General features: G+C 37.5%; 2 protein-coding genes across 5 annotated transcripts in view; one reads left to right on the forward strand and one right to left on the reverse strand.

Moving 5' to 3' along the window:
* Window positions 1-1,867: 1,867 nt before the first annotated feature.
* The window catches only part of LOC136676396 (zinc finger protein GLIS2-like), a 30,615-nt gene continuing 15,149 nt past the window's right edge, over window positions 1,868-17,333 (reverse strand). For 3 of the 4 annotated variants that reach the window (XM_066653380.1, XM_066653379.1, XM_066653381.1), the window contains 5 exons: window positions 16,751-16,881; window positions 11,731-11,910; window positions 10,894-11,027; window positions 8,347-8,465; window positions 1,868-6,951 (listed from right to left, as the gene is read on the reverse strand). In XM_066653380.1, the coding sequence (XP_066509477.1) occupies window positions 6,347-6,951; window positions 8,347-8,465; window positions 10,894-11,027; window positions 11,731-11,910; window positions 16,751-16,881 (1,169 nt within the window). In that variant the 3' untranslated portion in view covers window positions 1,868-6,346. The remainder of the gene's footprint in view (window positions 6,952-8,346; window positions 8,466-10,893; window positions 11,028-11,730; window positions 11,911-16,750; window positions 16,882-17,333) is intronic. The other variant, XR_010796289.1, reaches the window with a different exon arrangement.
* Window positions 14,295-17,333, forward strand: part of LOC136676394 (sarcalumenin-like) — a 37,254-nt gene continuing 34,215 nt past the window's right edge. Inside the window, exon 1 of the mRNA XM_066653378.1 lies at window positions 14,295-14,391. The gene's annotated coding sequence lies outside the window, so the exon portion shown is untranslated. The remainder of the gene's footprint in view (window positions 14,392-17,333) is intronic.

Raw genomic sequence — 17,333 nt, forward strand, 5'->3', positions numbered from 1 at the left:
TGATTTATATGATACAGTAAATTTTGATCTATGACAAGAATTCATATCTGTCAAATACTGTTTGAGGAAGTTGGAACCAGCATGATGTAGTGTGGTGTAGAATAGTGAAGTCTACTAATTGCTTTTGTTCTGATGTTTCTTCTTCTTCTGTGGGCAAAACCCTATTATAATTGTTAGAATTTTTTAAAATTCCTTTTTCTTCTTCTTTTTTATGCCTTAAAATGAATTGCACAGCCCAAAGCTTAAGGCCTACAGACTTCACATTCTACAGATTTATTTTTGTGCATTATTTAATGCATACTCCACCAGTTACTAGGAGGGGGCTGGAAGCCACAGAGTGATGAAAGTCAACCTTTTTTGATAAATATTAAAGTTCAGGTTCTTCTGAATCTGTCATATTTCCATGTTACATAAAAATCCAGAGCAGTTTGCATTCAAAAAAAGTATTTGCATATATTTTTTGGCCGGAGTACCTCAATCAATCAGTGCAGTACTGTTGTATATAATTGATTCTATAACTTTATAATGAATTTTCCAATTGTGATCCAATTTAAATTATTTTACCCTAATGTCAACCTAAAACTGAATGTTCTGAACTGAATTCTATTTTTTTTTATTCTTGCAAGCCTGGGACTTGATTCCATATTAATTCAACATTTCAAGAGCCTCAAGATGTGACAGGGATCCACAAGTCACTTATGACATAACTTGAAAGCTACTGCCTTCTTCTCCCATAAGTTCAGGGTTCAAACCCTGTGATGAAAAAAAAGTTGATCTTGAATATCTTGGGAACCTTGTACACAGAGGTGTTACAAAAGTGTGTTAAACTAAAAAATAAATATTTTAATGTTCATAGTAATATTGCAAAATATGGATCAATAAATCACAAGAGAAAAGCTCAAGGGATGGTGTGGTGTATGCTTTTAGCGCTTGCCCCTGGAACCAGAAGGCCTGGGTTTAAATTCTTTGGCTTTTTCATTTGGTGTGTTTCATGTTTGATTGCATATTGATCCTAATTCAAAGGGTGTAAAGAAAATACAAAAAGCCTTGTGCCACAAATAGAGGAACCTGTTAGTCATTGACTTTGTAACTTAACGGCCTAGGTTCAAATACACCTGCTGATTAAATTGGTGAAGTGACCCATTAGAAATATCCTCAGTTGAATTCTTTTTATTTATTTATTATTATTATTATTACAAATTGACATAGAAAAAAAGTAGTACATTTTGACTGGATTACTTATACACCTTTTTCCTGCAGTAAAACTGATCATTTTCCTTATGGAGTAGTTTAAGGCCTAGTTGGCCAAACTGCTAAAGGTGTAATTGTGCTGACATGTGCTTGAACTCTCAGGTTGCCGTTTGCGGCTATAACTTTTTTTTTTATAAAGGTTTTGTGTGTGTGTGTGTGTGTGTGTGGATGATTCCACTTTTTTTTCTTCAGCTTTATTTTATTCCATGTTTTTGAATTTGTTTTATTCCATGTACTTGATTTGTTCTGAAGTTAAAATCAAAGTGAATAACCTATAAATGTAGTGATTCTATAACTTGTAGAAACATGGAAATTAGAGAACTCATACACTGAATCATTACTGGATTAGAAACACTTACCTTGTATCTACACTCATTGTCCATTTTATCAGCTCCATGTTTAATCAGTGGAGCTGCTAAAATAAACAATGGGAGATTATGTGTTCCTAATGATCATTCTTTGTGTTAAACAGAACTGTGCAAATTGAATGATAGCTAAATAATTTAATCCAGGGTTTATTGACACTTCAGTTGTTTGAATATTATACATTTACATCACAACTGACATTTATGATTCAAAACATATGCCCAAGAGGCACCTCTCTCTTAACAGATGTAAGGACCCTTAAGCTTGACACTTAGCCATGTTGGACTAAAGAGGGCTTCACAGAAATGACTTCAAGTTAACAAGTAAGTATGTAAGCAATAGAGTGCAATAGTATCTTTAAGCACCACTCGCTTTCCAAGAAAGACTAAAGTCAGTGCAACCAAGACAAATTTTACATTTGCGTCTTTTATTAGACATTGATAGTCATCGTCAGAGTAATTTCTTCAACATCATTATCCTGTACGGCATTGTCTTTGACTGATGCCATGTCAAAACTTACATAGAAATTTGCTGCATGCTCAGTATTACATTAATTCTGTTCCTATATACAGTGTGTTGCCAATTTATCAGGTGTTCCTACTACCCAAACATCAGGTAAAGTAATTATATTGACAATGTCCAAAATTTTATTATAGACATCTTCTATAGAAGATGAAATCAGGTCCATCTTTGGACACACATGTTCAATTATATTGTGCTCATATAGTACATGGCCAAAATATTCATGGGCACCAACTCATCCAAAAAATTCTTCAACAGTATTAATAGGTATTTGGTCTCTTTTTGACCTCAAAGACAATCATCATGTGGTCACTGCATTTTAGCAAATGTTGTGCTGATATGAATCATGTTCTATTGTACCAAATAAACCGGCAACTCATGGCATATAAAGGCTTGGCATATCCCACCAAGTGTACATTTCTCAGGAGCTAAAATTTTACTTTACCAGCTGTGGCATTATAGATTCATATATGAGTTTAACTGACATGCTGTAGCATGTGTCAGTAGAACACAAAATCACATAAAACATACAGGTATGAATTAAATGGAAAAATATTAATGGCCTGAACAAGCCCATAATAGGTTTGTTTTGTTATAACTGGTTATCCTTAATATATTGTACACTCGAGTGTGTATACAATATTTTTATGATATCAAAAGCATTTTTTTACACCCTTTTTTTCTAATCCATTTGAAAACACCAGCAGTTCTTTACACAGTGTGAAATGTTTCCAAAAATGTAAAATGACCCAAAACTATTTCTCATCTCAGAACATTACAGTTAATAGAGATTGTCATTCTCTTATAAAATTTTTTTTGGATACATATAATATTAAGACATTGATCATCAATTAACTCATGATACAAGGCACTTGGAACTGTTTACAAATACAGATAATGACAGACATCCCACTGTGCAAAAAGGTTTAAATAAAAGATTCAGATGCTGGCTATAATGAGCCATAGTCTGCTACCAGTGCTTTTCACCCTGCTCTCGCACTGTAACGTACAGTGTGATGAACTTTGAAATTAAGCATTCCGTTTCCACGTAGAAGGTGCCACTTAATATGTTACCAGCAGCTAATAAAAATCTAATCAACCATATGACCAATGTATTAATCCTGCAAGTCGACATTTAATAAGATGTCTCGTCTCAAAATTGATAAAAAATATAATAAAAGAGCAGAACAAATTAAGAGTACAGAACAGAAATGGTGGAAGTATATTTCCTCACCATACAGTCTTGATCAAGGTCTTGTTGAGTTAAATAATGTTGGCATGACTAAGTTCACTAATGTGTAGCCTAGCCCTCTGTCTTTGTGTGAAACATGTATTTCCACCCTGATGACCAACATACAGGCTTGATCAGGTCCATTATATGCATGCCTATCAAACAGCTGTCAGCAGGATTCAGGTGGAGAACTGTTGGCACTGGTTGGGGGATGTTGGGTCACACATGCAGAGAACATGAGCAGAATATTTTCAGCACTTTTCTAAAGCCTCAGTTCCTGGTTACAAATGTTTTCATCCATGTCCTATAACTGTTGAATTCTATGTTCTGGTATTGGGTTGAGATCTGGAACCTGAACACAGGCAAAAATTCCAATATAATGAGAAACTGTTAAGACTCTGAAGTCCTACAGACCTGAAGTCACTACAGTAAAATGCTGGACCATAATGCTAAAGCCAATTACTACAGAGCTCAGCAGTATAACCTTGCACATGGTCACAAACCTTTTAAAACAACAGCTGCCCTTTACGTTGTGTGGTATTGGTTCATAATAACAGGAACAATACATTTGTACATTAACATAGAGTATAAGTCAGGGATATTTTTCCCTTCTGTTGTAAATTTACCAGTTTAGAGGACTGTATCTGACAACAGTGGTATGCATGTAAAACAAACATAATTTAAAATGAATAGATACTGGAAATCCTGTCAAGTCCAACTTCAGAAGTGTTGCTTCAAGGGCACATTAATGGACATTAATAGGTAATTAGTGTTGGACCTAGGCTGTATGCAAACTGCAGTCTACATGCCTGATTGTACATTGCATCAGTCAGGCTTTATCAATTAAATAATGTCATGCAAGTTTGTTTAACAGTTTGTGCATGGTGAGTCAAATATAGTGTTTCTTCCACATGTGACTGTTGCATGCCTGTACAGTAAATGTGACATCAGACCAGCAAAGGGCCCTTCTTTTGCCTAGGTATACAATTGCTTCACAATTCTGTTTGATGTCATGGCCCGCCTAACAGGATGTGTCAAACAGTGTGTTAGTGAAGTCTCTTCCTAACATGTTACAAAGCATATGGGTTTGGCAGATGTATTATTACTTAAGTGTGTCCTGCTCAGTAGCCCCAACCCTTTAAAGGTGGCCTGCCAACTGAACTATAAAGGCAAATATGCCGTACTCAGTGACATGAGTGGAGCTTTATAACCTAGCAGAGAACTAAAGAGCACTAATCCTAACCCTAACTGAAAAAAAAATCCAGCCTTGATCAGAGCAACACAAATTTGGTGACTATTAATAGATGTAAACAGAGAGCTTATAATATCTTATAATATCTTTACTACTATCACATAATGATTAGACACGTCTGATGTATATGTATTTCACAGAAGCACACACGCATGTTCCCATGGGTGCTGTCAAACCTTAGACCTTTGTTATAATAGAATACACAAAAAATAGTAATCATACCTTCAAAATATCTTAAAAGTGCTAAGAGAAGCAGAATCACTTAAAAGCAACCCTGCATTTGACGTCGCCATTAAACGAATGTTCCAGCATTGTCTCTAGCTCTGTCTGCAGCATGATTATTGTCCCATCAATTACCACAGATAAACACCACTTATCTCTGTCCTTCACCTTCCTTTCCTCTATCTACAGGTGTTATTGGTGGTGTACATGTGAATCTACCTGATTACCTGTTTCTTGTTTGACACGATGGCTGTAAATTACTGGTGCTTCCAGTTCTGTCTGCTGTATTAGACACTCTGACACGTACAGTGTCTGAACGTGGTCCGGGTCCAGATCCAAACGCTGTCCTGTCCAGATCTGGACCTGTAACTGATAAACTATAAAGAGTTGTTTGATTTTGAACAGAGTGTTTAAGTGGTGTGACTCTTCTAGTCAAAATGGTTTAGGTTTAGGGGGCTACCAGACTAATCGCATGTGTTTTTGCATTTCACATGTGAGCCAATCGTATCTATGCATTATGATGAGCGCTGTGACTCAAACGAATGATACACACACAGGGCAGCACTCCAGAAACTGCTGTACTGGGGCCAATAAAAATAGCCCAAGAGACATGATAAAAAGTTGTGTGAGGTAAAAGCTGAAACTTTAATAAGGGAAGAATTGAGTTACTGGTTGAAATATTCTCATAACTTTGAACTTGGATTCTATTTACAATAAGAGAAATAAAGTTCCATACTTCAGCATAAAGAGCCAATCAGCATGCTGTTAATGGATAAAGTCCTGCCCTCCAGCAATAAGAGCCAATCAGATTACTGGTTATGTAAAAGCAGTAAAGTCAACTGCAAGATTTCAGTCTTGTAGAAATATGTTGAAATGTAATCGAAAATGTAATTTGATGTGACATTCTGTTGTTAACTACATAAAATGTTGCTATAATGACAAGACTACTTAAATATGAAGGATAAAGCACTGATCATAATGCAAGTTATACATTATGTTCTGGACCTTGGCTTGAAAAAATGTTTCTCTAACTGGACCTTAATGAATTTTAGTTGAGCATCATTTCAGTGAGATATGTGCCGGTTTCCTACAAACATCTTTGTGTTAAGATCATCTTAACAGGGAGAGTGAGTGTTCAGTGTGATACTTTAAGATGCTTGCGGAATTTGACGAAATATCAATATCAATCTTTACTAGTTAAGTTAACATTGAAATTGGAATTCATTCGAAATTCATTTAAAACAGAAACAACATGGCATGTATGGAATTGCACAAATATGCAAATGTGTTCAGATTTTTGGGTATGAACAATGCACAATGACTTGTATTGTAGGTATGTTTCATGTAAACAGGTTTTACTCTTGAGTATATGTAAACGAGTTGGAATGATTATCTGTGGTAATCAACTGTAAACTGCAACACAGAGTTTTGGTTGAAACACACTGGAGTCTCCTTTTCAAGCTTGTTTAGAACCTTTGGCCACATGATCCTACACTGGCCATTCAGCTGACCACTGCTTGCTTGAGCATCACCATGCCCGGTGGGACGAACACCCAGGAGAGACTTTCCCGTCCTGATTTTAACTCGCTTTCTTCATCGTCCTCATCATCATCATCTTCCTTCATGTCTCCGGCCCTGTGTTGGGCCCTCAGCCTGTGGGAGGGCAGCAGTAAAGGGTCCAGGAGAGGCCCCCTATGGCAGAGCAATGCTCCAGACCCTTGAAGCCTGGAAGACATAGACAGGTCGAGAGCCATCAGTGGCCCAGTAAACGTATGCAAGGCCTGGGCCCCCAACAAGGACAGTGCAGCCTCCGAGAGAACCAAAGGAGCTCTTCCCTGGACAACCAAATTTGGGCTTGAAAGATCTGCCTCCATGACCCCTTGTCCTGGTCCTATATCTGCCCTCCTGGTATCCTGAACAACAGAATGGCCATGAGCTTTAATGTGCTTGCGGAGTGAGCTAGGGTCTGTGTAGCGCTTGTGGCAGCCCACCATCTTGCAGCAGTAGGGCTTGTCCTCGTAGTGTGTCCGTGTGTGTTTGAAGCGGTCACTGGAGTTAGAATAGCGCTTGCCACAGCCTTCATATGGACACACATAGGGCTTCTCACCTGAGGAAACAATTTTGAAAGCAATGATTTCAAGACATGAATAAATAAAATCATCTGCAAAATTTGACTAAAATTAATTTGCAATTTAAATAAAAGCTTAACATATTTAGAATGTTCAACTGATGACCTATAAAAATGTGTCTCATTACCAAGGTGCCACACAAGAAAAATCTCATGGTGGGTAAAACTCTCCCTCAAGATCTTCACAACCTTATTGTTGCAAAACATACTGATGGCATTGGTTACAGAAGAGTTTCTAAAGTACTGAAGGTTCCAGTGAGCATTGCTGCGGCCTTAATCCGGAAGTGGAAAGAACATCATTTCACCATAAACTGGCCGCGACCGGGTGCTCCCCACAAGATTTCAGATAGAGGAATGAAAAGAATCATCAGAGGAGTTGTCTAAGAGATGCATGCGACTAGTTTCTCCATACAGGAGGCGTCTTGAAGCTGTAATCACCAACAAAGGCTTTTGTACCAAGTTTTATCATTCATTTATTTATTGTCTGTAAGCGCTTATCCAGTTCGGGGTTGCGGTTTGCCTACCCGGAATCACTGGGCGTAAGGTGGGAACACACTCTGGAGGGGCCGCCAGTCCTTCACAGGGCAACTTACACATTTACTCACACCTATGGACACTTTTGAGTCGCCAATCCACCTACCAACGTGTGTCTTTGGATTGTGGGAAGAAACCGGAGCCTGTTCAATATTTTTTAACTGTCATTTCTCATTATTACACATAACTTAATTTATGGACATCTATGGTTAGATTTCTTTGCATGTGTGGGTTGGATGGGTTGTTCCCTGAGTCGGGTGAAATTTTCATGTCAATAGCACCTTTAGAAATATATTTGCTTATAAAATTGTTGACATTTTCAATACTTATTTCAAAAACAAGCTCTTATTTTATCAAAGCTATATTGCCAGCAAGAGTGTATATTCAGTGTACAAATTTCATAACACAATTGATGGATATCTGTGCTCTTATACATGCTTCTTTGAGCATCTTTGGACTGCTTTAATATCCATGTGACAAATGGTGCACTTTGTTGTCAGGTGGATGCCTGTTTATTTGCTGGAAAATTATAAAATATAAATCATGGTCTCTTCCAGAGTTATGGCACAATTTATTTTTGTTGCTGTTGTAACTTTTGTATTGTCATATTTGAGCATGTTCCCCTTAGAAATCCTGTGAACTTATTTTCACTTAAAAAATGCAAAAAACATTCAAATTGTCAGATTATGTATAAAAACAACTTTGAGGTGACAACATAAGAAACACGATGGAGGAATGTGGGAACAGAAGGGGAGTAGCCTGGAGTTAAAATGTGGTTAGCCCAAATATCCCTAGCCCGTTTAGACGCATTTGTGTCTGTGGATGTAAACTGTGTCTCACCTGTGTGAGAGCGGGTGTGTATTTTGAGGTTCTCAAGCCGAGAGAAGCTTTTGCTGCAGATGCCACACTGGTGTGGTTTCTCGTTAGTGTGTGTGCGGATGTGGATCAACATCTTGTACCTGCTCAAAAGAGGTATACAGTATAATCTTATACACAAATACACCCACCCCACACACACCCACACTCGCATCTAAATCAAGGACGAATAAGTGAAGTTCCTGACATTCTTTGAAGAGTATATACATCTGATAGGAGATTTACAATATTAACAATGCCTTACAGAGATGTCTTCATAGTTGTCTTTACCACATCCACTGCTTGTTATGACAGACTGATGCAAACATGGGTAGAACATATTTTGCCTAGTGGCCTTTTACAGAGTAAATTTACAGAATGTGTTATTTTTTTAAAACATTGCAAATGCAAAAACTCTAAACAGCAGTTTCATTTTTAAGTCACGTTTTATGAATTTCTCTCTGCAAAACTCCTCTGAAATAAATTTCAGTCTAACATTTTCTAATATTAGCTAGCTAACGCTATACACACACATTATGAAATGAATGCTGCAAACTTTTGTCTGGTTTCAACCTAACCAGTTATATTTTAGAGTGATGTGTAGAAAACTGGTGAAAGATAAAAATGTTCAGTTCAGTGAAACAAGACATGAATCTAATCAAAATTCTAAAAAATAATAATAAACAAAATTAAAATATCCCAAAATAAAAATTTATTCTCATAATTAATCTTTTCACCATTTAGCCATTATTTTTAACACCATATGTGCCTTATTTTTCTTTTTTATTGTAGAGAAATGCATAGCCAGCATAATTAGGTCATGAAAAAATTCAAAGACTCTCAAAGAGAATTCATTCTCCTATGGACTGCACATGAGAGTCTAATTACAAAACATTAATTTATTAATTGTCTGTAAGTGCTTATCAGGGTTGAAGTGCGTCTGGAGCATACCCAGAATCACTGGGTGCAAGGCAGGATCACACCCTGGAGGAAGCGCCAGTCCTACACAGGACGACACACACTGACTCACACCTAGGGACACTTTAGAGTCACCAATCCACATAGCAACATGTTTGTTTGTGTTTGTTTTTGTTTTTTTGGACAGTGGGAGGAAACTGAAGCACCCGGAGGAAACCCACAGGGAGAACACACCAACCTCCTCACAGTCACCCGGAGCGGGACTTGAACCCACAACCTCCAGGTCCCTGGAGCTGTCACACAATACATACCACATGACACTGTGCCACAACTGCAATAGAGTAAGTACAAATTCAGACTTAAGCTTTAGACCAGGTGTAGGGAATGGAGGTCCAAAGTCTAGTAGCTGATCATTTCTCAGCTCAAACATAACAAATAAACCTCAAGGAGAATGACACATTAAGAGCAGGGTTGAATCAGGTGTTTGAACAAGAAAATAACCGAGATGTGCAAAAATCTGGAAACGGTAAAATTCTGTAACCGTTCAGTTCTGCTTCAGTTTAAGACAGTACAACAGTAACAACAGGTGAATCATTTGAACATAATATGGAGAATGATGTGTCCTGCTTCTCTGGCTTCTCCTGTCATTTGATTTTTCAGTTAAATGTTAGAAACCCATGAAATCTGACATAAAGGCATGTGTTGCTGTCACACAGCGCCAATGTACTGGGGTTGTGGGTTGAAACTCTGCCCTGCGTTAGTGTGTGTGCATGAGCAGTTTGGTGTGTTCTCCCCACATTTCTACGTTTTCTTTGGTTGCTCTGGTTTCTTCCCATAATCCATAAACACGTGTTGGTAGGTGGACTGGCTGTTCAAAATGTGTGAGTGGTGCCCTGTGATGAATTGGCGCCCTCTCCAGGGTGTGTTTCTGCCTCTAGTTAGGCCCCTGACCCACTGTGACCCTGCATAAGAGTATGCCATAAAAAATTATGACAATAGCACAAAATATGTGAACTTGGTTAGATAAGGATGAAATGTTTAGTTGAATAGAAAACCTTACACAAGGCTGGGAGAAAGAAATTCAATACTATGATGTTACTTCATGGGGCTGACGTAAATACCTCAGTATTATTTTGGATTTTTCCAAACTGAATTGAAGCATCCATGTATTAAGCGGCTTAGCATTTTTGAGTCTATACATACGCTTTGTCCAAAATGTAGGCAAAGCAAATTAAAGGCATTTCCTAATAATGCACAGTTCAAATAACAGAAAACTAGCACCTCCTTTCTTTCACACTCAGTATCATCTGTCATCTGTGGAAAACATTGTTATACAAGAGAAGTATTTAATTAATTAATTTGTTCATTGTCTGTAACCTCTTATCCTGTTTAGGGTTGTGGTGAGAAGTATTTTAGAAAAAATATTTATTCTTGTGATGCACAAATAAAAATTCCTACAATACAATACAAATGTTTAAATTATGAATAGGAATGAAATTGAAAATAAACCTAAAGAAACCTGAAACATACACAAAGGAAAAAAAAACTATTATATATATATATATAAAGAAAACCTCTTTGGAATAACACAATTTCAGAGCAGCAGAGGTTCACCTGGCATTGAAACCACGTCCTTTGCGCGCGCACCCCTCCCAATGGCAGCAGTAACCAGAGCTCCTCTCAGGCTTTACATGGGACTCAGTCACATGATCTACCAGGTCCTGCAAACACTCGAACAGCAGGTGGCACTGCACAACAGAAAATGCAGAGGCATAGGGAATGGGATAAAATGGTTTCTAACTCCAATTAGAAAACACTGCAATAAAAGTTTGCTATTCATTTACCCAAGTTCTTCTTTCAGACTCCTTTTTTTGCAGAAGAGAAGCAACTAAAACTTGCATACATTTCACAAGTAAATATCCAAAATATTTTCTGAATATTATATAATAATATGTTTTCTGGAAATAGGATTTGAAATGTAATGCTTTAATTTTTGAAGGACATAACATTCTAGGTTATGTGACATGGTACATGCTGGTAATTGTTACATCCTTTATATTGCAATGTAATGTAGGATGTAGCATGTAGTTTACAATAGTTCAGCTGTCAGAACAAAAACTTGTATGTCCATTTAGCATTACTATTATTATTACTACATAATTTGAAAATGGCACCCTGACATTCCTTTTTCAATGTTTCATCATGAATGGGTCAATACAAATGATCCAAACTTATTTAGAACTATATTAATATGGAATATGTTATTTTATTTGTCTGTAAATTTAGAATTTATCATATAAGGTTTGGGTCAAACCGTGCATGTAAAGTATGAAAATTGCCGCTGACTGTATGCCATTATATTATAAATCTCAGACTGGCAGGAACACAATTGTGAGGTGAGTATCCTCAAAGACTGATCTAAATAATTCTCAAGACCAAAATAACCCTCACCTTTTGCCAGCGGCAAGCGAGCTGTTCATCCCCCAGTTCAGGAGAATCCCGTCTGTCACGACACTGACCAGTCATCATGGAACCAGGCAGACGGAGCCCTGCCCCTGAACTAACTGGGAGAAAGAACTGAAAACTTGGAGGAGAAGCTCCACCTTCTTGATAACTTGCGGTCTCTGTGTCCTGTTTGTGAGAGGAAAGGTTAGACTGATTTTAGATTTGTTTCTGCAATGTAATTTTGCATAAAATATTTTCTTTGATGGGTTACACTGTGAGATATGTGTTATGAGTTCAATGTCATAGGCAACGAAATTAGCATCAGAAATTTGCACAAGAATGTGCATTTATCACCAGACTTCAGCACATGGGACACTACGTTTTCAGCTGCAGCATCTTGTACAGTGTGACATGAAATAATTTTTTTAACACTACTGTTACATCACAATGTAAGAAAAGCATTTTTACAGCATATAAACCAAGAAAACGTAGGGTTAAATTATGTTCCAGGGGCCATAATTTTGATACACAGTTGAATTTCATTATTATGATAAATATGCAAGTTAAATATGTCTGATGTATTCATTAAAACTTTAATTAGGGAACATAAATGTACATTTTCAGTACCTTTGATTAGGGAACATAAATGTACTATATTCTACAATATTATTATTATTATTATTATCGTTACACTTATATAGCGCCTTTCTAGACACCCAAGGACGCTTTACAATCTACACTGCTCAGAACGCTCAATTCACACACACTGGCGAGAAGCGGCAGCCAAACGCGCACAGCGTACTCTCAACCAGAAACGACCATCCACCTGGAGGACTGCATCGGGCACTAGGGTTTAACCCAGGACAGAGCGCCAATCCATATCTGGGCTCACACATACAGACATTCATTCATTCACACACCAGGACAGTTATTAGAGAAGCCAATTCACCTACCCTCCATGTTTTTGGACTGTGGGAGGAAACCGGAGCCCCCGGAGGAAACCCACGCAGACACGGGGAGAACATGGAAACTCCACCCAGATGGGACTTGAACCCAAGATCCCAGCGCTGGGAGGCGAACGTGCTAACCACCAAGCCACCGTGCCACAATATTTGTACATTTTTAAGTTATATTGGTTTCATACACCCCACTTTGTCTCTAAGACCTATGCTCTTCTATTTTACACAGATCTGTAATGAAAGATTATAAATATTCCCCTCTCTTCCTGAAGAAGAAACACAACTGGACTCTAAAACCACTGTTGTACATTTACGCTGCTTGTACCTAAAGTGACCAATAATGTACCACTACCATTCCTTTTTCTGAAAGTGTACAATACAGCTGCAGCATATTCTCTTTTACAAACTCTGTTCTTGATAGACAAACTCTGATAGAGATCAACTCTGTAATTTCATTGCACAATGCTTGGCTGGCTGAGGCAAGAAGGGCAAATGTAGTAGCTGTTTATCAGTATGAAATATCTGGGTATATATAGCCCATAAAAATAAAAGTTTTAAATGCTATACAAAACATCTGTAGACACCTGCTCCCAAATATATTCTTAAATGGATGCATATTCACACTGAACTTTTAGATTTCATTTTTTGCAGTGCATTGCCATGAGGATATGATGGCATTCTACAGGGGTTGGACAATGAAACTGAAACACCTGGTTTTAGACCACAATTATTTATTAGTATGGTGAAGGACCTCCTTTTGCAGCCAAACAGCGTCAATTCGTCTTGGTAATGACATATACAAGTCCTGCACAGTGGTCAGAGGGATTTTAAGCCATTCTTGCAGGATAGTGGCCAGGTCACTATGTGATGCTGGTGGAGGAAAACGTTTCCTGACTCGCTCCTCCAAAACACCCCAAAGTGGCTCAATAATATTTAGATCTGGTGACTGTGCAGGCCATGGGAGATGTTCAACTTCACTTTCATGTTCATCAAACCAATCTTTCACCAGTCCTGCTGTGTGTATTGGTGCATTGTCATCCTGATACACGGCACCACCTTCAGAATGTTTGAACTATTGGATGCACATGGTCTTACTGCTGCAATGTGCAATTAATGAAAATTGGCCACCAGGCTGGTCCAATTTAGCCATGAAACCTCCCACACTAAAATGACAGGTGTTTCAGTTTCATTGTCTTACCCCTGTATTTATAAATGCATTGTTGAGTTAAGTTGCTGGGACTGGTCATTCATTTTAAATCATCCCAAAAGTATCGGATGAGCTGTCATTCCAAAGAACAAAGTTCCATTGCTCCAGAGTTCATTCAGAGTTCAGGAAGCTTCATTCTTGCATTTCAGTCACAAGATTTTCTTGATGTGGTCACCTTTTTTGGGGTTCTTCTTTGCAGCACAGCATTAAAATAAATAGATCTGAAAAATTATCAATTTTTCTCATACACATCTCCTCTCTCAGCACTGGTGCAGTCCTCCCAGCATTTAAAAACACAGAAGCCCATCTATTTGTGTCAGGTGAACAGGGATTCCATTGTGTTTTGTAATGCAGAGGACAATGCCATTATTTTATATTAGCCATATTACCATATTCGTAATATAATTTAATAGAAAACTGTTAGCAATCTAGCCTCCAATGCATTTCTCTCCTCTTGTGACTGAATCTGCAAGTTATTCATACATAAGCATGTTTCAGCAGGTAAGCCACGTGTTCTTTTGTCTCATTTTCTAACCATGTTTGCAGGACAAAAAAATTGTTCACACTGATCCTGCACTCTGTAATTGTTTCTTGGAAGATAAGATTTTATGGCTGTATGTTTAAACAGTATGTTTAAATTCGCTTGGCTTTGGCTTCAAATTGAAGCAAGTTTGTTTGAAAATATGAGATGATTAGTGACATTTACATGCCAAAATCAAGACAATGAATTAATGTTTTCTGTATTCACAAAGTTCTGTCAAGGTATAGTATTCTTAGTTTTTAGTATTAGTTTTTAGGTTTTAGTATTATCTGTTAAGTTAGCTACAGTGGGGTGAAAAAGATTGTCACTTTAAAATGTTTCAGATCATCAAACAAATTTAAATATTAGTCAAAGAAAACACAAATAAACACAAAATGCAGTTTTTAAATGAAGGTTTTTATTATTAAGGGAAAAAAAAATTCAAACCTACATGGTCCTGTGTGAAAGTGTTTGTCACACCTGAGTTCAATTTCTCTAGCCACACCCAGGCCTGATTACTACCACACCTGTTCTCAATCAAGAAATCACTTAAATAGGACCTGCCTGACAAAGCAAAGTAGACCAAAAGCTAGACATTGTGCAAGATCCAAAGAAATTCAGGAACAAATGAGAAAGAAAGAAAGAAAGAAAGAAAGAAAGAAATTGAGATCCATCAGTCTAGTTATAAAGCCATTTCTAAAATTTTTGGACTTAAGCGAACCACAGTGAGAGCAAATTACCCCAAGAGCGCAGCGATCCAAGAGATCACAAAAGACCCCACAATAACATCCAAAGACCTGCAGGCCTCACTTGGCCTCACTTGCCTCACTAGCGTTCATGACTCCACCATAAGAAAGAGAGTGGGCAAATATGGTCTCCATGGCAGAGTGCCAAGACAAAAACAACTGCTGAGCAAAAAGAACATTAAGGCTTGTCTCAATTTTGCCAGAAAACTTCTTGATGATCCTCAAGACTTTTGAGAACATACTCTGTGGGCTGATGAGGCAAAAATCTAACTTTTTGGAAGATGTGTCCTATTACATCTGGCGTAAAAGTAACACTGCTTTTCAGAAAAAGAACGTCATACCTACAGTAAAATTATGGTGGTGGTGTTTGATGATCTGGGGCTGTTTTGCTGCTTCAGGACCTGGAAGACTTGTTGTGATAAATGGAACCATGATTTCTGCTGTCTACCAAAAAATCCTGAAAGAGAATATCCAGCAATCTATTCGTGACCTCAAGCTGAAATGAACTTGGTTCTGCAGCAGGACAATGATCCAAAACACAGCAAGTCCACCTCCTCAATGGCTGAAGAAAAACAAAGTAAAGGAGTGGCCTAGTCAAAGTCTTGACCTGAATCCTATTGAGATGCTGTGGCATGACCTCATGCTCGAAATCCCTCCGATGTGGCTAAATTACAACAATTCTGCAAAGATGAGTGGGCCAAAATTCCTCCACAGTGCTGTGAAAGACTCATTGCAAGTTACTGCAGTTGCTGCTGCTAAGGGTGGTTCATCCAGTTATTAGGTCTAGGGGGCAAACACTTTTTCACACAGAGCCATGTAGGTTTGGATTTTTTGCCCTTAATAAAAACCTTCATTTAAAAACTGCATTTTGTGTTGACTTTGACTAATTTTAATTTGTTTGATCTGGAACATTTAAGAGTGACAAACATGCAAAAAAAAAAGAAATCATGAAGGGGGCAAACACTTTTTCACACCACTGTATGTACAGAATACTGTGCTATTTGGTAGAGAGCCCAAACTAATCTTTACTGAATGACACAGTTGGGAAAAACAGGGCTCTGCTTACACATGTGATGTGGATAAATGTGTAAGTGTTTCTCATATATATTTCTCTAACTTTAGTGAGAACATAAAATTTCCAAAAAGTGATGAAAATATTGAAAGACTCAATAAGTCAAAAGAAAGAAACTAATTAATGTAACTTCCCAGTTTTTGTTTGATTTGCATGTTTATGGGTAATATGACCTCAAATGGTGGCTGTTATACACTATGACACATGAAGCAAGTATATTCAAGCAGATTCTTGGATACAAGGATACATGTGCTGTTGCTCCAGAGCTTCCCATTGTGTGTGCTCACTATTGTTCAATCAACATCATATAGTAAGCTATGCCACATTCAGGTTTACAGAACTGAAATACACTGCACAAAAAGTGTCATTTCATCATAAAATGTGTTCTGAAATTTAATGAGAAAAAAAAATCAGATTCCAAATAAGGATTTATTTCTTCATACAGTTCTGTGCAAAACTAAGAGTTATGCATTGTATTCTGTGTGTTCTTGGCCAGTGAGATAGGTGCATGCTGTAGCTTACTCTGCCCAAAGGAGGCGTCGGTGGGCTGCAGCTAGAGCTGGAGTGTGGAGGGGAGGGGGGAGAGGGAGGTGACGAGGGGGACAGACTGAGGTCCAGTTTTGAGGCAGGGCGTGAATCCAGAACATCTTTATCTAAAAACACACAAGAAACAACCCTGAATTATAATTTCTTTAATTTTACCACTTGAAACTATTAAGCGTTCTATTTAATTCCATTTTATTTTTTAAATTTAAGTCAATATTAACTTAATTCAGTACTTAATATGTTGTAAATCTGGCCCAAAATTTATTTTATGTGCTTTATTGGATATTTTCAGTGTCGGATGAACACAATGAATAATAGCACATGCAAAAATATTGAATTTTTCCGCTCTTTATTTTGTGCACCCTATAATTACATTAATTCTTCCATCTATCTGAAATTAGTCCATTGAGTTAAAACCCGTTATTTTATTCTCCGCAAAGAGACTTCATATTCACACAAGCAGCATTTACATTTCCTCATATGTATCTAAAATGGCTAAATATCAATCCACTTGCAAGAGGAAAATCTAAAGAAAAAAGTATGTGAAAGAGATATTCTA

The sequence above is a fragment of the Hoplias malabaricus genome, chromosome X2, assembly GCF_029633855.1.
Source record: "Hoplias malabaricus isolate fHopMal1 chromosome X2, fHopMal1.hap1, whole genome shotgun sequence".
NCBI classification, from domain to species: Eukaryota; Metazoa; Chordata; class Actinopteri; order Characiformes; family Erythrinidae; genus Hoplias; species Hoplias malabaricus.